Here is a 25517-nt window from a genome sequence, read left to right on the forward strand (position 1 = left end):
CTTGGCATCATCCTGGACTCCTCACTCACCATGAACCACCAGATCAATGCCTTATCATCCTGCTATTACGCCAGCGCTGAAAGACCTTCAAGTAGATCCTAACTGAGCCCAGACAGACGGTCACCCACACACTCATCAGCAGCAGACTCGACAGACAAAGCACTCTACGCCGGCATCACCCAGAAACTCCTCAAGAAACTGCAGAACATTCAGAACGCCTCCGCGAAACTCATCCTTAATATCCCCCCGCAGCCACATCACCAGCCACTTGAGACCTCCACCGACTCCGAGTCAACAAAAGAATCATTTGAAAGTTCCTCACACACGCCTTCAAAGCCCTACATGACAATGGGACCTGCATACCTCAACCACCGCCTCTCATTTAACGCTCCCAGCAGAGACCTCTGCCCCGCCCATCTGGCCTTGCCCACTGTCCCATGTATCCGCAAGACCACAGATGGAGGAAGATCCTTCTCCTATCTTGCAGCAAATACCTGGAACACCCTACCTCTCCACCTCAGGTTATCACTGTCACTGCCTCAATTCAGGAAGGACCTCAAGACCTGGCTCTTCGACTGAACCACAGTGCCCTAGGTGAAATTTTCCTCCCACCACCTCCCCCAAGCGCCCCCCCCTCACCCCAGCGCCTTGCGACATTAACAGGGTGAGTAGGAGCGTTTTACAAGTCACTTGATTGATTGATCAATCGGGGATCCACTTGAACATTCCCTTGTGAATGACTAGGAACTGGACCAAAATGCTGTCCTCATCCTCTGTGACAGGAGTCTGCAACCTTTTCTGTAATAAGAGCTACTTATGTTCAATTAAAATCCCTCAAGTAGCTAATATTATCAGTGCTATAATAGTGAGCACATTAGAGAAGATTACATTAGTGGCCACACCGTGCATCGTTACTAGCAGTGATCACCTTAGGGTATCAGACAGGGTTACCAGCAGTAATATAAACAAGCATTGGAAATGCAATAGGTCTCGCATTAGAAAAGTTGGAGCTATTGGTCTTGTAAATGACAAATATTTTATTTATTTGTTGGTTTTTAAAATAGCTAAATTGATAGCTTTGTCATTTACAATGCCAATAGTTATAACTTTCGCGAATGTGACACCTATAGCATTTGGAATCCAACATGTTTTGTATTTACGTGACATAGATGGCAGCTCTGGTCGTTAGGCCACATCTCCAGAGAGCAGGAGAGTGCAGCAGGTGTGAGAGGGTGAGTGGGTGTGTGAGGGTGTGAGGGTGAGTGAGGGTGAGGGTGAGTGAGGGTGGGTGAGGGTGAGGGTGTGTGAGGGTGAGGGTGTGGGTGTGTGAGGGTGAGTGAGGGTGTGTGAGGGTGAGTGAGGGTGTGTGAGGTGGTGAGGGTGAGTGAGGGTGTGTGAGGTGGTGAGGGTGAGGGTGAGGGTTAGGGGGTGTGAGGGTGAGAGGGTGACAGAGTGTGTGTGAGGGTGAGGGGATGAGGGTAAGGGTGTGTGAGGGAGAGGGGGTGACAGTGAGAGGGTGCGAGGGTGAGGGTGGGTGAGGGTGTGTGAGGGTGTGTGAGGGTGAGGGGGTGTGAGGCTGAGTGAGGGTGAGAGGGTTGTGAGGGGTGTGAGGGTGAGTGAGGGTGTGTGAGGATGAGGGGGTGAGGATGTGAAGGCGCGTTTGGCAGTGTATGTTTTAACGCTCGGAATATCATAATTAAACGTACGTAGCGTCACCAGAATCTCATCAAAGGTTATGAAGCTAGACCAGGAGGTATTATTTTTCGGTTCGATGAGGCGATTATACAGCCAGGCTTCATTATTCTAGTGTGGAGGGGTGGAGGAGGGGTTGGTGCGAAACTAGTTTGAGAGCGATCTCAATATTGCTAGTAATTTGCGATGTTTTTTAAGCAAAAAAGGAGGCAACGGTTTAACAATTAGGGGGCGCTTTGTTGTTTGTGGAAACAAGATCGGTTCTCAGGTAGATTGGTTTCTGATCATTTCAAACAGTTTCTTAGGTATGTTAGTATCAATGTCTAATTAACCATGAAATACACAACACAATAACCTAACACAGTAATCATACTCATCGACATATATATTGAAAACGAGACGCTTAACTGGCTACGTAGTAGCAAAGAGAGCGTAAAATTGCAGTTTGCGATTATGTAGAGTTGAGGGCTCTGTGATTGGTACATGTGACTATGTTGATTGGTGTTAATTAGCAATGTAGTGTTCTCACATTAATTAATCTTATTGGCTGCTGTAAAAAAATATGAAAATAAAGAGAAGCCTAATCAGAGCCTGCAGGCTTGACAATTTGAGCCTTTCCCATTCCCAAGTAGACAGCTCTTGCGCCTAAGCTACAAGTCATTTCAAAAGGAGGATGTGGCATAACAGTCAGAGCTACCCACTTTGGCCATAGGGAACCAAGTTCCAGTCTTGGTGTTAAGTGTTGGCTTAACAGCCTGTGATTCTGGGCAAATCATTTAATCTCCCCCTACCAAACAAGCACTGGCGTTGCCAATAGGTCTCGCAGTAGGAAAGTTGGAGCTATTGGTTTTGTAAATGACAAAGCCCTTTATGTATTTAAAATGATAACCGAAGTGAAAGGCATTGTTATTTGCAATTGTAATGGCTCCAACTTTCGTACTGCGAGACCTATTGGCAACGTGAGTGGTTTTTCGTGTGTGAGTGGCGTTGTGTGTGTGAGTGGCGTTGTGTGTGTGTGAGTGGCGTTGCCTGTGTGAGTGGCGTTGTGTGTGTGTGAGTGGCGTTGTGTGTGTGAGTGGCGTTGCCTGTGTGAGTGGCGTTGCCTGTGTGAGTGGCGTTGCCTGTGTGAGTGGCGTTGCCTGTGTGAGTGGCGTTGCGTAGTTTAGTGGCGTTGCGTAGTTTAGTGGCGTTGCGTAGTTGAGTGGCGTTGCGTAGTTGAGTGGCGTTGCGTAGTTGAGTGGCGTTGCGTAGTTGAGTGGCGTTGCGTAGTTGAGTGGCGTTGCATGTGTGAGTGGCGTTGCATGTGTGAGTGGCGTTGCATGTGTGAGTGGCGTTGCATGTGTGAGTGGCGTTGCGTAGTTTAGTGGCGTTGCGTAGTTTAGTGGCGTTGCGTAGTTGAGTGGCGTTGCGTAGTTGAGTGGCGTTGCGTAGTTGAGTGGCGTTGCGTAGTTGAGTGGCGTTGCGTAGTTGAGTGGCGTTGCGTAGTTGAGTGGCGTTGCGTAGTTGAGTGGCGTTGCGTAGTTGAGTGGCGTTGCGTAGTTGAGTGGCGTTGCATGTGTGAGTGGCGTTGCATGTGTGAGTGGCGTTGCGTAGTTGAGTGGCGTTGCGTAGTTGAGTGGCGTTGCGTAGTTGAGTGGCGTTGCATGTGTGAGTGGCGTTGCATGTGTGAGTGGCGTTGCGTAGTTTAGTGGCGTTGCGTAGTTTAGTGGCGTTGCGTAGTTTAGTGGCGTTGCGTAGTTTAGTGGCGTTGCGTAGTTTAGTGGCGTTGCGTAGTTTAGTGGCGTTGCGTAGTTTAGTGGCGTTGCGTAGTTTAGTGGCGTTGCGTAGTTTAGTGGCGTTGCGTAGTTGAGTGGCGTTGCGTAGTTGAGTGGCGTTGCATGTGTGAGTGGCGTTGCATGTGTGAGTGGCGTTGCATGTGTGAGTGGCGTTGCATGTGTGAGTGGCGTTGCGTAGTTTAGTGGCGTTGCGTAGTTTAGTGGCGTTGCGTAGTTTAGTGGCGTTTTAGTAGTTGAGTGGCGTTGCGTAGTTGAGTGGCGTTGCGTAGTTGAGTGGCGTTGAGTGGCGTTGCATGTGTGAGTGGCGTTGCGTAGTTTAGTGGCGTTGCGTAGTTGAGTGGCGTTGCGTAGTTGAGTGGCGTTGCGTAGTTGAGTGGCGTTGCGTAGTTGAGTGGCGTTGCGTAGTTGAGTGGCGTTGCGTAGTTGAGTGGCGTTGCGTAGTTTAGTGGCGTTGCGTAGTTGAGTGGCGTTGCGTAGTTGAGTGGCGTTGCATGTGTGAGTGGCGTTGCATGTGTGAGTGGCGTTGCGTAGTTTAGTGGCGTTGCGTAGTTTAGTGGCGTTGCGTAGTTTAGTGGCGTTGCGTAGTTTAGTGGCGTTGCGTAGTTGAGTGGCGTTGCGTAGTTGAGTGGCGTTGCGTAGTTGAGTGGCGTTGCATGTGTGAGTGGCGTTGCGTAGTTTAGTGGCGTTGCGTAGTTGAGTGGCGTTGCGTAGTTGAGTGGCGTTGCGTAGTTGAGTGGCGTTGCGTAGTTGAGTGGCGTTGCGTTGTTGCGTGGCGTTGCGTTGTTGCGTGGCGTTGCGTAGTTGCGTGGCGTTGCGTAGTTGCGTGGCGTTGCGTAGTTGCGTGGCGTTGCGTAGTTGCGTGGCGTTGCGTAGTTGCGTGGCGTTGCGTAGTTGCGTGGCGTTGCGTAGTTGCGTGGCGTTGCGTGGCGTTGCGTAGTTGCGTGGCGTTGCGTAGTTGCGTGGCGTTGCGGCGTTGCGTAGTTGCGCAGCGTTGCGTAGTTGAGTGGCGTTGCGTAGTTGAGTGGCGTTGCGTAGTTGAGTGGCGTTGCGTACTTGAGTGGCGTTGCGTACTTGAGTGGCGTTGCGTACTTGAGTGGCGTTGCGTAGTTGAGTGGCGTTGCGTAGTTGAGTGGCGTTGCGTAGTTGAGTGGCGTTGCGTAGTTGCGTGGCGTTGCGTAGTTGCGTGGCGTTGCGTAGTTGCGTGGCGTTGCATGTGTGAGTGGCGTTGCGTAGTTGCGTGGCGTTGCATGTGTGAGTGGCGTTGCGTTGTTGCGTGGCGTTGCGTAGTTGCGTGGCATTGCGGCGTTGCGTAGTTGCGCGGTGTTGCGTAGTTGAGCGGCGTTGCGTAGTTGAGTGGCGTTGCGTAGTTGAGTGGCGTTGCGTAGTTGAGTGGCGTTGCGTAGTTGCGTGGCATTGCGTAGTTGCGTGGCGTTGCGTAGTTGCGTGGCATTGCGTGGCGTTGCGTGGTTGAGTGGCGTTGCGTGGTTGAGTGGCGTTGCGTGGTTGAGTGGTGTTGCGTGGTTGAGTGGCGTTGCGTGGTTGAGTGGCGTTGCATGTGTCAGAGGCTAAATGTAGCACAGGGAGACCTCCAGTGGTAAGACAATCAAAAACAACTTAGAAAACATTTGACAGTATGAAGAGATCAAACTCATGAACAAGCGTGATACACCTCAGCTAAAAATCATGATAAATAACAACACACATTAGAAGTGAAACTGCAAGTACAGAAGGACCAGCTTTGCTTGTTTAAAACTCCCACTTCAGGCAGATGAGTGTAATGTGTAAAGCGTCTTGTGCACATGAGCAGATCGGAGTCTGGAAGCAAATACAAAGAAGAGGAATGACTGAGGCGCATTGGTGTGAAGCACATCAAAGGGCTTCTCCTCCCCTAATTAGCCGTTCTGGGGAAACTGAAAGTACGGCCGGCCTGCGGCCGGCCATGAATAATTAGGGGAGGAGAAGCCCTTTGATGTGCTGGGCTGGCTGGCCCTGAATGCGCGTGCATGTTATCACGTGGTTCACGGGCACTGCAAGAAAACCGCGGCTGAAAGCCCTTTGGTTTGAAGAGAAAATAGCCGACTTGAATTCTCCCCATTTCCCATTCCTGCGGAATGGTAAAGGCTCGACCTAAAAATGTATGTACCCTTGTAACATGATGCTCATGTAAAGCGCTCCCATACCTTTGGGGCAAATTGCTTTAATAACTGCAATAACAAAAAAAATATACGCCCCCTTCCTGCACCTTAAAAGATGTGTTAGTCTGAATGGTTTTGTTGTAAATTGGTACATGTCCAGGTTCGCGCTATACAAAAAACTTTAGAGACTTTCACAATGATATATTCAAACAGAAGTGTATAAATTGAAATTTGCATTATAAAATTGGCAATATAAGAACAACTACATAGGGATTGGATCGTGCCAACAAAATTCCAATAGTTCAAAAAGTTGTCATCTGGAAATATTACGTTTTCCCGTTCAGAACGATGCCAGCCTTAATACAGGCGACAAGGCGGCCATCTTGGGTAGGGCTAATTTTCACGTTCGTAATTACAGCTGGACTACCGTTGTGGAACGCAATACTACCCTGTTAACAGACAATGAGCCTTGAGTAGAGACGGTCGTCAGTCCCAAAAAAAGTAAAGCTTGAATACCCAGCAGTAACACCAAAGGCCATTTAGAAACGGGTTAATGTCCGTCTGATGTAAAGAACAGCGGGTCAATGAGCGGAATCATACCTTTCAGTAGTAGGCATGAAGCCCGGCCCATCTGATTACGTTTTCTGGTCTGGTCGCACAACTTTGTTGTTGAAGACCTGGTACGATCCAAAATAGGGGCAGGTGTGACGTCTCCACCGCGCATTCATGAAACATTTTGGAATGCCCAGGAGGGAAATCGAATTCCATATAGTTATATCAGAATTTAATAACAGAACGCCCCGTTTGCGTGGCGGAAAAGGCATGACTATGGATCTCGTTTTACGATCACGCACAGTAACACCCCATATCATTCTGGTGGTACAGTCCGCTAGCCACCTTCTCGCCTCCCCGGAAATTTATTGGAAATTTAGTTTTGGCCTAGACATGTTAACGTTCTGGGGCGATAGACTTGCTCGATGGGAAGAGGATCAGTTTGGCCACTGTATACGTACTTCTGGGACAGCTGACTCGTGCTACCCCAATAGTTAATGAGTGGGCACTATGTATCAGAAGGTTACTCTCGTTAACAAGAGAAACACCGAGCACGGCGTCAGTGTTGGAATTGCTGGGGGGTAGGGGGTAAGTGGTGATTTAAAAAAAAATGCGACACGGCGGGCAGGGGAGGGGCGGAGCGGGGAGAGGGAACAGACGGAGGGAAGGCCAGATAAGGGGAGGGGGGAGGAGAAATGCGACACGGCGGGCAGGGGAGGGGGCGGAGCGGGGAGAGGGAACAGACAAAGGGAAGACAGATAAGGGGAGGGGGGAGGAGAAATGCGACACGGCGGGCAGGGGAGGGGGCGAGGGGGGAGGAGAAGTGCGGATGAGGGAACTGATGTGCACGCGCTTTTAAGCTCAATGCGCATGCGCATTGAGCTTAAAAGTCACGGGCACTGCAAGGAATCGCCACGATTCCTTGCAAGTTGGACAAAGAGTGGATAAGCCCCCATAGTCTCGCTTGCTCGATGCGCATGCGCATCGACAGGCGAGACCTAAAAAAGGCTTTTTTAAATTTGGAATGCCTCTACATGACAGTATAGGAAACTGGCTGACTATTTAGTGCACTAAAATAAAGTACACAGTGTAGAGAGTCCAGTCAACCCTTATTGGTTTACAGAGCTTTCTTCAAAAATCCCAAGTGATCTATTTTCTGGTACAGTGGTCGAGCAGCTTAGGCTAATCAAAGGGCAGTGCTTAGCATTTGTTGTACCCACTCAGTCAATAAATGGGACTCACACAATAAAGAAATGTATAAAAATAGCACAGATTTTGGTAAAATATTATTTTAGGTACCAAGATCTTCATTATCAGATAAGTACTTTTCAAGATAGGTTTTCAGCATTTAAATAGATAATACTGTATTCGGGCTAATGTTAAACTATGGGGCAAACATACACTGCATAGGATCACTTGACAACTTAAAAGACTATTCTTCAGGACTTAAGTTAAGTAGGGACCAAGATCCAAGACACCATCAACAGGTCACTTCGGTCGGCTCGGGGTCATACGGGTGCAGAGGTGCTTTTGGGTGTCAGCAGCCTGTTGAAATCAACGGGAAACAGTTCTTGCAAAAAGAAGCTGTAAGTGGAGACTGGAGGGCCAGACAGTTTGAACCAAAGGGTGGCTTGGGTCTTTAGGGCTTCTGGAGACAGGATGCAACTTTGATCTGGACTCCGGCTGTGGGGCTCGTGTGCAGTTGTCTTTGGTCGGGTGGGTCGCGGCAGTCAGAAACACTCGCTTTCTGTGAGCCTGCAGAAAGAGGCTGCAGGTAGGGACTAGGGGATCAGTCTGGCAGACCTCAAAGGTGCGCTCTGATCTTGGGGGTCCCTGGGTGCTAGGGATACCATTGGGTCACTTGGACTCAGGCTGTGGGGCTCGGGTGCAGAGGTGCTTTGAAGTGTTGGGTCATGGCGGTCAGAAACACTTGCTTCAGGTAACGGTGGGTTGGTGTCCTGCTGCAAGGGGTTCGGTACCTTGGATACTGGTGCTGGCGAGCTCCTGGAGGGTCTAATGTCTTGTTACTTGCTGGGGAGACGAGGGTGACATCTGGGAGCAAGGAACATCTCCTCCTGTGTAGCTTCTCTATCGGTGAGCCTGGGCATCAGCAGTTCGGTAAACCAGAGCTTGCATTTTGGTGCTTGCAGGATGCAGGGAAGTAGCTCAGCTACTCCATGGGAGATGCTGGCTGTTTTGCTATGTGCTGGCACCCTCCCAGACTATTGGATGCTAAACAGCTGCAGGATGAGTCATCTTTGTAGCAATTGTCGGGGACAGATTCAGGCCAGAGGGTTGGTGCGAAGTCAGTTTCCACTCCTAGGTTCATTCTTGCAGTTCTACGGTGCCCTCCTCCTTGCTGATTCAATCAATTCCGATTTACTGGTTCCCGGGGCTCCCCTGAGTACTATATTTAGGGGCATTAATGGGTACTGGGACAGGCTGGAAAATTAGCTAGTCGGGTAGGCATGACACCGCCAGGATAGTACCACCCCTAAGGTGGGCTGCAGTGAGGTGGACACCATTTTTCAGAAGCAGCCAACTTTGTGTAAGCATACTAAGGAATAATTCTGGGACAGTGTTATGCCCACTTCCCACAGGAATTGGTCATATAGGGGGTATAGTGACCCGAAGAGTTAGTAGCCCATTGACTACTAACTTACACTCCCCTAACACCCTTAAACTCAGTACTTAGGGGAGCTCCCGACACCACAGAAGCAGATCCTGATGACTTAAGAAGAGAGTGGAAACCGAAGAGTCGCAACAGTAGAGAGGAGAGAAGAAACAACTGACCTGGTATCAACCCCATCAGCCTCTCTGCATCCCTCATCGAAAACTGTGCCAAAGTCAACTTGTCCTGCAGTTGTTGACTCCAGAACCTTAGGAGGACTGTCGGCCTTTGATAAAGACCACTACCTCCCGTAGAACAGCAGAACAGTTCCCTGCATCTTGCAGGAACTCCTAAAGCAAAGACTCCGAGGCCTCAGGAACTGCCTAAACCAGACACTTGAAGCCACCTGTGTCAGCTCCTCTGCTATGGCGGAGGAGCGTCCCCCAAAAACGTCAGGAAAGGAAAAATAAAACTGCATTTGTTTTATTTTTACTTTCTAGATGAATCTTGGGGAGGGGCCTCGCAGTGACACACTGGCGGGAGTGGTAGTGCACTCCCATCACTGCGCATGATGGTTTGGCCGGCCGTCTTTGGCCAGCCAAACCATCATGCGCAGTGAAAGCTCTCTCCAACCCAACAACGGAGCTGGATTGGACAGAGCAGACACAGACTCACAGTCTGTCCTGTAATGCAAATTGGGGAAACTCATGCCAATCCTTACGCGCCCTGCGCAAGAACAGCTTCAGGATTGGCCACAGGGCATTCAACGCCTGTGCCTTACAGAAGTGAAGAACAGCGTGACAGGGAGGCCTGCAGGTAAGTTTTTTTAATTTGTCAATTTTTTTACTCCCCTGCATGCAACCCCTATTGCACCCGCTCCTCCAGCATACCATCCGTTACTGAAAGCCGCCACTGCACCTGTGGCCTCCGGCCTGAGTTGAAGTGAGCCACCGGTGTCAACAAGGTCCTCCAGAGCTCGAGTCCAGTGTATTTTACCCCTCTTGGACTGACAGATATCGCCTGCAGCCTCTGCACGAAGGCCCCCTCGACAGCGACTGTTCCTAGTAGGAAAACCTGATGCCTTCAAACACTGCTGCATCCGTCCCAGCTCCCCCCCCCCACACCCCCGGCCATGAAGAAGAGGACTCCAGGTGTTTCTACACCCCGAACATTGCAAGCCTTGAACCCCGCAACCCCCTCTATTGGTTCACCGTGACTGGACTTCCAGCAGCCTCTTCATAGAAAACCTATTGGGCTCCCAACGCTGTTTTGCACCCTGCACCTGGCCGCCCGCATACTGTTGGTTGTTTTCTGTTGGTTGCTGCCTTGGACCTTGCCCACCACTCACCTTAACTCCTGGAATCTGGTCTTGAAAGTCACTATGCTACACCTATTTGCAGACCTTGTTCTTCCTTCCAGAGGATAGCATTGCAGAACTTTGCACTAAGTGTCCAATATTTAAAGTGAAAAGAATTTATATTTAAAAACTTTAATACCAGAACAATTTTTCTCTGATGCCTAAATATATATATATAAAGATACTTGCTACTTTTATCAATTGGTGTGTATCTCCTCCTTGAATCATGTCATTTATTGATCATTGTGTGTATTCACAAATATTGTGAACTCCTCTGTGTTAAGCCCAAGGCTGCTCAACCACACTAACCCCTAATAGAGCACTGTGGGACTGCATCGAAAACCCCTGGACTCTTTACACGGTATTTCAGGTTCTTGATATGTCACATGAAGAGTCAGCTTCCTACAAAGGCATTACAGAATGCTTGGTGATCAGCCAAGGGATAATTTGTATTACCAATGTGGTCAGAATGAGAAAGGAGTATGCTCCATCTGTCGACACTCTCAGAGGTCATGTGTTTGAAAACTGAAAAAAAGTAGGACCGGATTTCAAAGTTCAGATAGTAAATTAGATAGTAAAACTTGATTGTTCTTTCGCCACAACCGATGAACTGCACCAGTACCCAAAATTACTGCAAGCTAACGCATTTCTCTTGCAGCCATTGCTAAATGAGTCTGATCCCAATGGCAGAAGAAAACAAGCATTTACAATGCAATGGTCTCGGCATTATTAAAGGTAGAGCTATTGGCATTGCTCATGACATTTTTTTCTTTTTTTTTTAAACATAAATAAATGGTCTTTTACAATGGCAATAGGTGAGCATTAGAGAGTAGTAGAGAGTATTCACAGAGCCACCCACACTCACAGAGCTACACACACACACACACACACAGAGCCACCCACCCACACCCAGAGAGCCACCCACACACACAGAGCCACCCACACACACGCAGCCACCCACACACACACAACCACCCACACAGAGAGCCACCCACACACATAGAGCCACCCACACAGAGAGCCGCCCAGACACAGCCACCCACACACAGCCACACACACACCCACCCACCCACACACACAGCCACCCACACACACATCCACCCACACAGAGCCACCCACCCACACACAGAGCCACCCACCCACCCACAAACAGATCCACCCACCCACCCACAAACAGATCCACCCACCCACACACAGAGCCACCCACCCACACACAGAGCCACCCACCCACACACAGAGCCACCCACCCACACACAGAGCCACCCACCCAAAAACAGAGCCACCCACACACACACAGCCACCCACACACACACACAGCCACCCACACACACACACACAGCCACCCACACATACACAGAGCCACACACACACACTTAAACACCTCTAGCTAACACAAAGCCTTTCCACTTAGCATACATTTGCACCAACAGTGCACAGCCACAAACTGTCTCATCCTGCAGTAGATCAATGATACATGCCGCATCTGGAGCACCTTTCCATTCAACATGCAGGCACGCAGAATGCAACTGGGGAATTTCAAGTGCAGCAAAGCATTGTACTGTACAGTACTAACGTATCGTCCATGTTGAGTACTAAAACATACACATTCCAGCCATCATCTGGCTACTGTATGCTCCACCAGTGCCCCCTGCTGTAGAATTCAGAACACTGTCCCCAATGAATAGCGTGCACTGCACTAGAGACGAACCCATAGTCACAAGTGTTCACTATTCCGCACAAGCTTTCTTCTGTCAGGTGAGCCCTGACCCCTCTCCCCCCCCCCCACCATACACACATACCCGTCGTGCAGGCACCAACAACAGCATGTCAGTGATGTGCGTGCAGAGCGTCAGAAGCAGTAAGAAAACCCTAGTGACAGGAGTGCACTGCATAAGAGACAATCTCCGTTACCAGTTCACAGCACCAGCACATCAGTGACAGGAGAGCACTGCAATATAAGCAGCACCCAGCTTACAGGCGTGCACGGGACACCGCACTAGAAATAATCCCCCCTCCCCCAGTGTCAGTCGTGATCTGCACCAGAGGCAAGCCTCGAGCACGGGCATGCACTGCACGATAAAAGATCATCATTGGCAGTCGAACACTATATCCGAGATAATCGACCCCGCCCCCAGTGGTTGTCCTGCACAGCACCAGAGACAGCACCTCACTGTATCACAGCCAAATCAACTCTTGCCTCAAGTGACTGAAGTGCACTGCACTATAGATACCCCCACAGTCATAGGATTGCACTCTACCATACAAGCCTCCCCGTGTCAGGCGAGCCCTGGATCAGCAACAACAGAAGCAAAAGGGCAGTGACAGACGTTCAGAGCCCCCAGTGGTTGTCGTGCACTCACCAGACAAAGAACCTCAGTGACTGCACTGCACAGCGCCAAGAAGCCCTTAAACCGAATCACAGGCAGGGCAGCACAGAGGCACAAAAACGGAATCACGGACAGGGGAGCACAGAGGCACAAAAACCGGGATCACGGACAAGGGAGCACATAGGCACAAAAACCGGGATCACGGACAGGGGAGCACAGAGGCACAACAACGGCATCACGGACAGGGGAGCACAGAGGCACAAAAACGGGATCACGGACAGGGGAGCACAGAGGCACAAAAACCGGGAGGATCCAGCGTCTCCGGTGCGTGCTGATGACGGAACCGGGAATCCAGCGCTAGCTGAGACAGATAGAGCGTCCTCCGCTCAAATGCTGACCGCGGTGTATGCCCTACGCTGGAGCCCCGTTTCTTATGACTTTAGAAGATAAACCAGGCAGGGAAAGAACAGAAGGAACGAGCCGTGTGCACGTGCGCACCTAGCTCAGGTTTCGTCAAAATCCTGCGACAATGCGTGCGTGGTGCAAGTGCTGTGACAGTGTTTGAATTGAAACAGTAAAGGATCGAGGTCTCGAGATGACTAGATTGTGTCGCCATGTTTGGTGAGGCAAGTGCGCATACCATTTCCAACTAAATTGGGTTTTCTGTTAAGCCGTGGCAGGGCCGTTGTCTACAATTTGAACAGGTTAAAGTTGTGCAATACCAGTGCTGGCATAGTATACTGGGCAGCAGGTAACTGTTACACCTCCGAAAGCTTTTCACAGAGGTTGACGGCTGTGCCTGGCTTTTAAGAGCCTGCTTCTCTCCGTCACATGACACTGACCAACTCGAGATGAAGCTATAACAAGCATTATCATAACTCGTACCATGATGCGGGTATCTGCTCTGAAATGCACACACGAGCGGGAGGGGGGCGGGAAACACACACACGGACAGCAAAAATACACGGAGAGCGGGAGGGGGGGCGGGAAACAAACAGGGGGCGGGAAACACACACGGACAGCGAAAATACACGGCGAGCGGGAGGGGGGGGCGGGAAACAGACGCTCTGAAATGCACACACGAGCGGGAGGGGGCGGGAAACACACACACGGACAGCAAAAATACACGGAGAGCGGGAGGGGGGGCGGGAAACAAACAGGGGGCGGGAAACACACACGGACAGCGAAAATACACGGCGAGCGGGAGGGGGGCGGGAAACAGACGCTCTGAAATGCACACACGAGCGGGAGGGGGCGGGAAACACACACACGGGGGGGAAGAAGGCACGGAGGGAAACAGCCACGATCTTACCTTCACTGCGAAGGATCGAAAATGGCGGACACAAGCTCCGAGATTCCGATTTGGGGGCGTGGTTTTGATGTTCTGAGTGACGGACAACGTCACTGTCTAAAGAACATCAAAAATTACGCCCCCAAATCCGAAAAGGACGGAGCTTGTTTGGAGTGACGCATCTCTCCTCCAATGGCTGGCCTCCGTTTAGGAAGCCAGCCAATGAAGGAGAGATGGGGCACGGAGGCGGGACCTTCGCCGCTACTCAGACTCATTAAATCTCCGGCCTAAGACTGCGCAAGCGCAGCCATTTAGGCCTTCGACCTAAAAAACATTTAAAAGTAGAGACAGTGAACCCATGTGCATCATTGACTAAGGAAGGAGACACACAGTATCCCGAGACTATGTTTCTTTGAAGAAAAATAAGTTGTAATGTCTGAGCCAAAAAACTAGACGTCAAGAGCAAGCAAAACATGCATATGTTCAAATATACTTTTACTGCTGATCTGTTTACAACATATGCCCTTGAAATGAACTTTCTTGTAGAGTATACACAAGTACAAAGTCTTTCAAGCAAATAAACTTTTTTCTAATATAGCAACGAGGCAACAGAATGGCCTCCTGCTTTAGTTAACCCAGACAAGTTCATGAAATACGGAGAAAAACTTTGAAAACATTTACTTGTAAAAGCATTCAGAGTGCTAGCAGCAATAACTGTATTTTTTCAGTTTCTGTCCATAACTTCGGTTAGCCTGTTGGTCTACATCAGTTTCATCAGCGGTCTCCTACAGGTTGACACTTACTCAAACCATTCCACGATTCCATTTGGTCATGCCACACTACATATCCTTGGCAGACGCACAACAAAACTTAAAGGGGCCACCTGCAAAGTACATGGAGGCCCCTCCCACGCACTGGACCCAGTTAGGAGCTCTCAGGACTGGAGCCCGCTGCTGGTGCACAGTGCTGGAGGGGCCCCATGGAGCTCGCGCCCCATGCCCCTCATACCACCTGGGCTATTGCTACAGCACTCATTCTAGCCACAAATTCAATTTAAATTAGAGTATAAAATGCTACAAATAAAATAGCACTATGATTGTAAATGTCAGACTTCTGATGTCCTACCCTTCAGCAGACTAGTAACTTTGAAATGATTTTTATCCAAACAAATTAGTTAAAGTTGGTTGCGTATGTGCATTAGAAGCTTTTAATCTGCCATTAAAAAAAACATTTAATTTAGCTCATTTGTAAGATCGATTTGCCATGCAGAGTTTCAGAAAGTGAATGACTACAAGAGAAAGAAAAGGTTGTCTTACTTATTGTTTAATGCTCCACCACGGTCACAGTCGCAGGGTCGACATCCATCCAAATCGTTGCTCAGACCCCAGTGCTCCGGCTGGAGAAACAAAGTACCATTAATGATCTCAAATGGCAAATAACAGAAAGCATTCATTTGTCCTGAAATGAGACCATTATGTATTGCACATTTGCTTTAATAGCTTGAACTTCAAATGCATTACTGTAGGTTTCAAAATATACAAGAATTTGATTGCTAGAGTAGTGTAAAAAAAGCATTTTAAACAATTCTGTTGAGGACGTTTATCTACAATAAAATAGTCTTATTTTATATTAATGCTAAACAAGATGTTAGTAAAGGGCACCTGAATCATATTTGGATTATTTGTTCAGGCTGGTAATTATTAACCAACCGACATATCAAACGTGCGATCAAATTCAGGTCTTTACAATATGGTAGAGCCTATTAACTGTAGGTTCTGGCTTGGTAGACTTCCAGATCTAAACATGCACAGAATGGAACCAAGAAATAAAGTCTATGGCATAGATGGCAAGAACTATAAATTGTTTAACTTATTTTTATTTGGGGTTTTTGATAAACAACTATAAACTGCTGATAACTGCCATCAAATCGCTTTGAAGGAAGGATCTTACGGATTGAAATATCAACCGGATCCCAATGCTGGAAGAGAGAACATATCCAATCGGGCACCCTGCAGTGCAGAATGATGCAGGAGAGGTGTCAAAGTTTTGAAAAAGAGTCCCAGTGGGACTGTCAAGCCAGTCTTAAATGTAAACACTGTTAAAACACTGAAGTGAAATTTATTTTAAAATAATACACTTTTCAGTGGGAGATTACTTGGAAGAGAATTACATGAAAGTCTGGAACAAGGTCATTGAAGGAGAACATACTATCAGCCATAATATGCCATTGAAAGGACGACACATACACATACATGCCACATGGCAGAAAAAGGTAAAAGCAAAATAACTAAACGAACATTTGGCCACAGGCTGGCTGGACCCGACAGACCAGACCTGGTATTGGCTCCATTGCTTACTGCTGTGCCTTGAAGGCAGCCGTTATCAACAATGGTTATTGACAGTGACTGGCACACTTGTGTTAACGGACATCTAGACCAACTGAAAGTTTCATTATTGGGTGAATCCAACTGAGGAGGAGTCCGCTCACAAGATGTGAATCCCACAACAATGTTTGGAAGCTCAACCACTCAATTGTGTGCAAGATCAAAACTGAAATAATTTGCAACAGTCTGAAATCAAACAATACACTAAGGTGGCATCTCAAATGTGACTCTCTACATGCAGGTTGTGTTAAGAACACCAAGTTACCCATTTGCAAATAGAAGCTTCACTTCAATTTTAGGGAAGTTCCGAGCACAGCTTATTTGAATACCATAGTTCACTGTCCTCTGTAAAACTATGTTGCTGAAAAATAATATTTAGGAAGATGATTCTCCATTTGTAGAATAAAATAAACGATTAGGGCCTCTTTTGCTCTGCTGAAGACTCAATGTAAAGTTATATTGTACTTTTAAATGTTGCTAGAGGAAGCAAACCCTACATTTGGTGTTGCCTGCAGACCTTGTGAACTCTGTCACACATTGTCCCTTTACTAGCCTTACACCAAAAGCTTCTACCTAGTCTTTGCAGCAACGCTACACTAATAGTAGGCTGTGCTCTATGGAATTAGTAATTAACAATAATAACAATGATAACGGCTCACAAACACAAAACTCAGCAGCCAGACCTTTACTCCTCATCAAGACATGAAATTACATTAACCCACATTGCATCCACTACTTAACCTACCCTATTTTCTCAGAACAGCATTCAACGTACTAAGCATAATGAATGCTAAAGGCAATTCATAAAATGGGATTAGAATGCCTCCAATCTAAACATCACCAAACACCACCTGAGGTCTGCAACAGAGTTTCTACTCATGGTTACACAGATCCAATTTCCAAGAATCAGTAGATGCCCATTCACACTCCAGGCCTAAAATCTCTCTCCTGATGTATGTCCTCACCACCCATGGGCATTAGATTTGCAGTTACAGAACAGCTCCAACAGCACCAAACTGGAATAATCGGAGGCATCCTTGATAGGTGCCTACAATGCACCATGGTTAGCCTCACTCCGATTTAGTCAGGCCAATCAATCAAACGAAGTGTGACATCACAGAGTCACAGTGCAGGCCTCAACAGGAAAGGTGACAAGCCACAATGCACCAAGATTCTTTAGAGGTTGCCCCTGTGAAAAAAACATATCATAGCGAGATTCTAGACAAATAATCCTATGCAAAGGAGCTAAAGCATGGTTTTTGACCACGTAGAAATACATAAGACCTTTCCCATCACCCACTTGTGTCAAAAAAAGAGGACCACAAAGTGTATCAATGTTTACGTTCCCTATTGTTGAAGCCCAAACGAGTAACAATGGCCGTATGTTTCAAGTTACAACACATCTAAACACAAAGTAACTAAGACCGCCACTGATAACCGAACATTAGGTATTGAAAGTAGTACACCATATGCCAGACAAAGATCAATTGTATTTTTACACACCTTTCCCAAAACTCAAAACCATCTTGTCTATATCTCAGCTGAACACATCAGACAAACCATTACATACGCTCAAAAATGTAACCGCTTGAAAGAGCTATGGTGAATACAAAAAAAAACGGTCTCTTATTCACAACTCAAAAGAAGATGCTCAAAAGAATCCTACACCTCCGCTTTTACCCAGCATGAAAATACAATTTAGATAGCAATGAAATGGTCTGAAATAATACTAAGCCTCCAGGACATATACAACATACAAAGAACACTTGAAAGAGTCTGAAACCAAGCAAACAATGCATTGCTTCGGTTTCACAGAAGGCAGCGTTTCTCTTGATTGATTCAATAAATAAATCAACTGAAAAAAGCTCACAACCTTTAGGCAACAGTAAAATATGAGCATCAGCTACATTAAGCGATCCTACAAAATCAGCAATGTGTCCTCCTATACTCCTCTCCACTACTCAAGCTATCCTCATGGCTAAATACACTTGAACCAGTATCTAGAACTCTGTTAATACTCGGCACCGATCTGTACTACATGCTTGACCCCTTTGCCTACTTGTATGAGTTGTCTCATTACTCACATGATTGGCTTTGCAGTCACCTATTTGTACTGTTTGATTTATTGATTTATCTGTCTGACTATGCTCCCTCATGTACCCCTCTTTGTAATCTATTTGTACTGTTTGATCTATTGATTTAGTTTGTATGACTATGCCCCCTCATGTACCCCTCTATGTAAAGCGCTCTGATATCTGCAAAGATCTTGTCCGCGCTATCTAAAACTTTTAAAATGAAATAAATAAAAATAAGTCTAACCCTACTTGCCATGAAATGGAAAATCACATTTCTATTGGATAAAGGTGCCACACGGTACAAAGAGCCACCTTCCACCAATATTGACAAAACTAACAAAAACGACTACGACAATGATTTAGACTAACAAAAACGTAGCAGGTCTCCAATGCTCCATAAAAAGGACTTCCATTCCTTTTAAGAAATACACACAGAATACACACAAGATACTGCTGAACAAAATCGGGTCTGTGGGAAGGCACACCCCAGCCAAAAGTAGACGGCCATACTGTTCTCATTAATTAAAATTATTAATACTGTATTCCGGTTAAACACAGCAACATTTGCCCATGCAAATGTACAGACATTGGAATGTAAATAAATAATTGCAATAGTTGAACAACGTTACTAACCAGACAGTGGTCGCAGTGTTTTCCTGTAACAAGACGTTTGCAGAAGCAGTTTCCACTTTCTGAATCACATGGGTTTCCTCCAGGAGCTGTTCCCAAGGGATTACACTCACAAGCTTATAACACAATAAAGGCAGAGAAAAGGTATTATTAGGACATAAATGTTTCAATTTGTTATTTTAATTGTACTTGAAACAAAATGGTTTTTAATACATACAAAGGCTAATTCTAAGTACATATTTTAATTTCGGGTACGCTTCTTTTTAATATACATACATATGAAAGAAATGCTACCATCAAGTATTTATTTTTCTCTGATCCTTAGGGCATTTAAGAAAAAGACTGAGGTTGTCCTACTCTGTCAGGGATCTCCGCTCTAACAATCTGCGCCTCATGTGTGTGCCTAGATTCCGTCGCACAAGAATGGGTGGCAGAGCTTTTGCCGTCCTTGCAGCCAAATACTGGAACAGTCTTCCTATTGATCTTAGATTTGCCCCATCTGAAGTGATTTTCCGCAGACGCCTGAAGACTTGGCTTTTTGTATCTGTGTAGTATACTTCCTCTCTTTTCTGCCAATCAGTTTTTAGCGCCGGGACACCCCCTTTGGGGGTAGCCGTGCGCTTTACAAAATCCATAAATAAATAAATTGTATTCATTCTGCAACAGCTCTTTTCGTTTCCTTATTACCATACCCCAAAATTAACCCTTCCAATATTATTCCTGGTCTACCTCTAGCTGCCAAGTCAACCAGAAAGCGGCCAGGGAAAGCCAATGTTGTTTCAAGACAATTTCTGCTCTTGCAGAACCCCAACTCCAAGGTATCATCTTGTCTCTTCTCTATCTCAATCCAGGTATGCAACCAAAGCGTATTTATCCCCTATTCCACTCAGTCCAAACATTTCCCTTTTCCTTGCACTGTCCTATAGTAAATGTGGGCTTGGCTAAATTAACATGCGGAGAGAGATATCTATTCCCATATATTATACCTTTTGCTGATCCGAATATCATATGTGAACTATAAAACACCGCAAAAACTGAATTTTTTAAGCCCTGAAGAAGTCCCAAGTGGGATGAAAACCGTTAGCAAGCAATTTTGTCCTGTATTTTAAAAGAATGAAGTTTACGGAATAAAAAAGAAAAAAAAGTACTACAATCGAAAATACGACTGTATGGCTTTTTCATTTGGGAAACTATCTGTTTATATTTTGTTCTGTTCTTATAATATGGTGTATATAATTGCTTTCACAAATAGTCCAATTGTGTTTTTCGAGTGCAGGGTCATTTGTGTTTGTCTGTGGTGGTCTGTATACTGCCTTCATAGGATGTATGTGGGTCACATCCCAGACCCAGTGCACCGATTTGTTGTACGGACATAGAGGCCACGACAAGTAGTAACGTCTGGTGCTGGATCTTTATGCTCTGACCTTCTTCTTTGTTTCTATAAGCGTAGTTAAATTACTTTGCCAAAACAGCAGTTCTAATGGTCCAGCACTAACACATTTAGCAAAAAAAGCTCATCTCCTAAAGTTTCCCCCGAAATTCATTTGAGTACATTATCTTCATTGTCCACGCCACCTGCATCCTGGCACATTCTCTTTATTGATCTTACCTATGGTTGTTTATTATCAATCCACTATCACATTTAATAATGGCCAGCGATTTCAACTTTTACAAAAAAGAATCATTCCTACAAGCTACTAACTTGATGGGCTATATTTTGAACTACACCCATGGGGCCATCCGCCATCTGATCATTCACTCCAGTGGCAAATTTCTGGATCTTTTACTCTTCTACACCTTCAGTTACTTCCTTCAAACACTTGATCCAATGTTTTTCAATATCTCCCTCATCCACATGTCCATCTCTGTGCCAGTCACACAGTTTACCACACCTCACTGCTTCATTTCTGGTTTGTCACAGATATATATATCCTCTCTTATCTCACCTTCTTGAACCATCCCTAGCAGACTCTTTAAAATCAATCCACAAAGCCAACATTTCCGCTTTAAATGTTTTTTATGCTAATTATATCTTCACACCCACGAGCCCCCTCTCAGCCATGGATAACCACATCCATCTGTATCTGCATACCTCTTATCTACACATTGGGAAACACCACCATTTCTAAAAGACATACACTATACAAGCAGTCACTATTTGCCATCACCTCAGCCCTGAACCAGATGTAGTCCACAGACTTCTAAACACTTCAGCTGTCTTTACTACCCCAGCTTCCTACTAAAAATATTTTCCTTCTAACCTCTTGCAACATTCACACTAATAATGCATTTAGCCAATTTTTTGTCTCTGAAATCACTTATACATGGCCTGCAATGGTGCTTCCATTTCTTTTTCTACTCATGCCAACTGCTCGACTTTTTATTTCAGCCTCCTCTTTAAAATGCTTTCTTCATGGTCCACTAGCCATCCTGCATCACCTTCAATTGTTTCATTTACTTTATCAGAGGTATCTCCAAATAAACAATCCATCACCTTTCTTGCTTCATTAGGATTTTAAAAAACCCTAGCAAACCCCACTAACCTCTCTAATTACTGTCCAGTCTCTGCTCTCATTCAGGAGTAGGGCTGTGTGAGATCTCATGCGTCTGGCCTGGTCTATAAAAATCTATTGATGCTTACTGTTTCAATCCATTCTCTGGCCCAACTTAGATTTTGTCATCCAACTGCTTGTTTAAGTCAGTACACCTTTTCTCTTTTAGATTAAATCAGTACAACAATACAGATGCTTTAATCACTCAAAAAAGATTCTAATCTGCCTAGAAATACTCAAAAAAATAAATATATTGTACTTACATTGACATCCATGTGGGTTGTCAGCACTCATTTCGTAGAACCCTTCCCTGCATTGGTCACAACGCTCTCCTTCCACATTATATTTACAACGGCATTGTCCAGCAATCAGACCAACAGAAAAGTCAGAATACCCATCACAAATTCCTCCATTCAGGGAACCAGCTGGATCACAGTCACATCCTACAAAAAATACAAACATTATGCACTTCCCCATCATTAAGTATGGAAATGGGCATTTACAAAAAGTAACCGCAGACAGCCACAATTTAATGAGTAGCTTTGGTTAAATGGTTGGAACAATCACACCAATTGTTATTGAACAACGAGGGATATTCTGCGCTCCCTTTGCACAATGCAGGGATTGTGTGGTGGTCATGGGGACAATGAGGCTTCCAAAATTATGCTTCTCCATTGCCAAGACTGTTGAATTCAAAAACACAGCATATTAAGGAAAATGCTACTTACCAGTATGCATATGTTCTTGGCATGTAGAGCTGCAGAGTTACACACTGTGCATAGATCGCCACTTAGTGTTGGGCCCGGATGTTTGCAGTTTGTTGTGGTCCTGAAAAGGTCTTTGGAAGTCACGAGATAGGCGACTCCTCCTTTGGACCACATTGCGCATGGGCATCAGCTCCATCCTCAGATTATTTTTCACCACTAGGGAAATGATGGAGCTTTACAAGAAAAGGAAGGATGTCCATGTAAGCTGCATCTAATTAAGATAATACTGGAACAGACAAGGGTAGCCAGGGAGGCGGGTGGGCGTGTGCAACTCTGCAGCTCTACATGCCAAGAACAGAGGCATACTGGTAAGTAGCATTTTCCGTTCGAGGCATACAGGCTGCAGATTACACACCGTGCATAGATTGTATAGCAGTACCCACTCTTAGCGGTGACCACCCCTATCTGTTGCAGTAGTTTGAAATAATGTTTTGAGAACAGCCTGGCCCACATTAGCTTGTTGCTTAGTTTGCACATCTACACAGTAGTGTTTTGTGAATATGTGCGGTGTAGACCATGTAGCTGCTCTGCAGAGGTCATCTATGGGAATGTTCCCTAAAAATGCCACTGAAGCCCCTATTTTCCTTGTAGAGTGGGCTTTAGGGGGAACAGATAATGCACATTTAGCTTTGTGGTAACAAATCTGTATACATTTAACAATCCATCTAGCTATCCCAGATTTTGAAATGGGATTACCCTTATGTGGTGGTGAGAAAGATACAAAAAGTTGTTTGGTCTTACGAAAGGGTTGTGTTCTCGCGATGTAGTATGGCAATGCTCTTTTGACATCTAGGGTATGAAGAGCTCTTTCTGCTACGGTCTGTGGCTGCGAGAAGAAAACTGGCAGTTCCACAGATTGATTGAGGTGGAAGGGAGAAATGACTTTGGGTAGGAATTTTGGATTAGTACGGAGGGAGAACAACCTTATTACGATACGTTTGCAAGAAGGGTTCTTGAATGATTAGTGCTTGTAGTTCACTAACTCTCTGCAGAGAAGTAATAGCTACTAGGAACTCAACCTTCCATGTTATAAATTGTAGTTCACATTTATGTAAGGGTTTGAAGGGAGGTCCCATTATCCATGTGAGAACAATGTTTAAATTCAACAAAGGTGAAGGTGGTACTCTGGGAGGAATTATTCTCTTAAGGTTTTTCATAAAGGCTTTAATAGCAGGCACTCTGAACAGATGTAGATGCTGTCCGTTTTGCAGATATGCTACTATTGCAGCAAGGTGCAGTCTAATAGACTGTAGGCTAAGTTACATCTTTGGAGGTGTAGCAAGTTACGGTGTGACGGGGGCAGAGGACAGAAGATGGGCAGGATCTACAAAGGGATAGGGGGCGAAGGCAAGTCTTCAGTAAAAGAGGAATTTGATGGAAAGAAATGTTTTTACTTCTTTCCTGAAGAGGGATGTGGATGGGTTACATCTTATCTCAATAGGGAAGGAGTTCCAGTTATATGGGGCACTACCAGAGAAGGATCGGTAATAGGTTTTCGTTTTCATGAATTTTTGTGGCTTGAGAAGTAAAGTGTTCATACTTCTGGAGGATCTGTTCCACCCAAATGGGTCAGGTTCTGGAATAGGTAAGAAGTAGCATTATAGTGCAGAGCTTTATGGGTCATGCAAACAATTTTGGAATGCATTCTGGCCTCGAATGCTAGCCAATTCAGAGCGCGAAGATCAGGAGTTTTAGGACCCTTGATGAGCTTGGCTGCTGCATTAAGTATAGCCATAAGGGGAGCAAGCGAGGCCCTACCATGGTCGAGTCTCGAAGCACAGGTGCATGAGTCGCAGTTGTAAGGAAAGGTTTTAGTTTCCTATGGATGTGCAGCTGATGGTTAGCTCCTCTAGTAATGACGCCGATGTGTTGTTGCATGGAGAGGTCTTTGTCTAAAGTAATACCTAGGGATTTAGCGTAGTCGACAATGTGTGGGGTGCAGTTCAGGTCTTATAGAAGGGAAGCCATTATTTGATGTTGGAGATGGTAGTTGGTGGAGCAATCAGTAAGAATTCAGTTTTAAGGGCATTGAGTTTGAGGGGATTGCGAGTCAGCCATTGTTGAGTTATTGCTAGGGTGTAATTGAAGTTATGGATGTCCTCTGGGAAGGTTATTCTCATGTAGAGTTGGGTGTCATCAGCATGCATATAGTAGGACATGTGGTAGCCTTTGAGGATAGTGGTTAGGTGCTCCATGTAGAGGATAAACAATGCTGGGGAGATGAGATTCCAGCGATAGTGGAGCCAGCTTGGATAGTGTGTGATTAATTAGGAAGCGCTGAGACCTATTGTGTAGGAAATAGGAGAACCATTTTAGCAACGTGCCGGAGAGCCCCATCCTATGTTCTAGAAGGTTGAGAAGGGTAGTATGGTTGATGGCATCAAAGGCTGCTGATGGACCCAGTAGGATCAAGACGCAAGAATTATTCTGGCAAATTGAGCATAGCGTATCATCGACAATGTGGACCATGATAGTTTCGGTGCTGTGACCCGAATGAAAGTCAAATTGGCAAAGGTCCAGGAGGTGAATTATTCAATGTGATTGTGAAATTTTAGGTGCACACATTTTTCTAGGAGTATTGCCAGAGTAGGGAGGTTGGAGATTGGGAGATAGTTGTTGGGGTCGGACAGGGATAACCTGACCAATTTTGAGACAGTCTGGAAGGAAGCCTTGGGTGAGAGAGAGACATTGATTATCTTAGTCCATAGTGGGAGTAGGTGAGTGTACTCTTTTAGGAGTAGGGAGTGGAGAGGATCAATGAAGTGGTTAGAAAATTTCAGGGAGGTCGAAAGATTTAGAGTGCCAATCTCATCCAGAGTTATGAAGCTAGACCAAGTGGCGTCATTTTTGGGAGAGGCGGGGTGAGTGGTTATAAAGGCGAGCATTATGATCCGTAGTGTAGGGTGGATAGTCCTACCTCTGACCCTGACCACACCAACTGATCTCCACCCAATAGCCAATTCATACAGGATAAGTCAGGGAAAGAAGGCCATTGGGCTTTAAGCGGAATGGGTGCTGGACTACCTTCCCTGAAGTCAATTAGAAATCCTGCCTTAATTAATTAACCTTCGTCCAACAGCCTGTGAACAGATAATGACAGATGCAGGTAGAAAGGATGGAGTATTAAATGGCTTGTAGTAAGCAAAATACACCAACTCCACACTGGTGCCCACTTTAACAGTTCAGTCATGGCCCTTACTCACGAGCATGGCCCACAGTGGCATGACAGAATGATTGGATTGATGCCAGAGCCTTCAAGGTTAAATGGAATAGTGCATTAAGAAAAACCAAATGACAAAATACCAACAAACAAAGGACGATGGTCATAATTTCTACCTACAAAAGATCCATCAATCAATAAAATGCAAT

At 46.0% G+C, this 25517-nt stretch overlaps 1 protein-coding gene across 1 annotated transcript in view; it reads right to left on the bottom strand.

Moving 5' to 3' along the window:
• Positions 1–25517, bottom strand: part of LOC147750619 (laminin subunit beta-1-like) — a 308945-nt gene that overhangs the window by 164748 nt on the left and 118680 nt on the right. Inside the window, exons 10-12 of the mRNA XM_086967210.1 lie at positions 21645–21824; positions 18833–18945; positions 15057–15136 (exon numbers count right to left, since the gene is read on the bottom strand). Coding sequence (XP_086823336.1) covers positions 15057–15136; positions 18833–18945; positions 21645–21824 — 373 coding nt within the window. The remainder of the gene's footprint in view (positions 1–15056; positions 15137–18832; positions 18946–21644; positions 21825–25517) is intronic.

The sequence above is a fragment of the Lissotriton vulgaris genome, chromosome 1_1 (genome assembly GCF_964263255.1).
Source record: "Lissotriton vulgaris chromosome 1_1, aLisVul1.2, whole genome shotgun sequence".
Lineage (NCBI taxonomy): Eukaryota > Metazoa > Chordata > Amphibia > Caudata > Salamandridae > Lissotriton > Lissotriton vulgaris.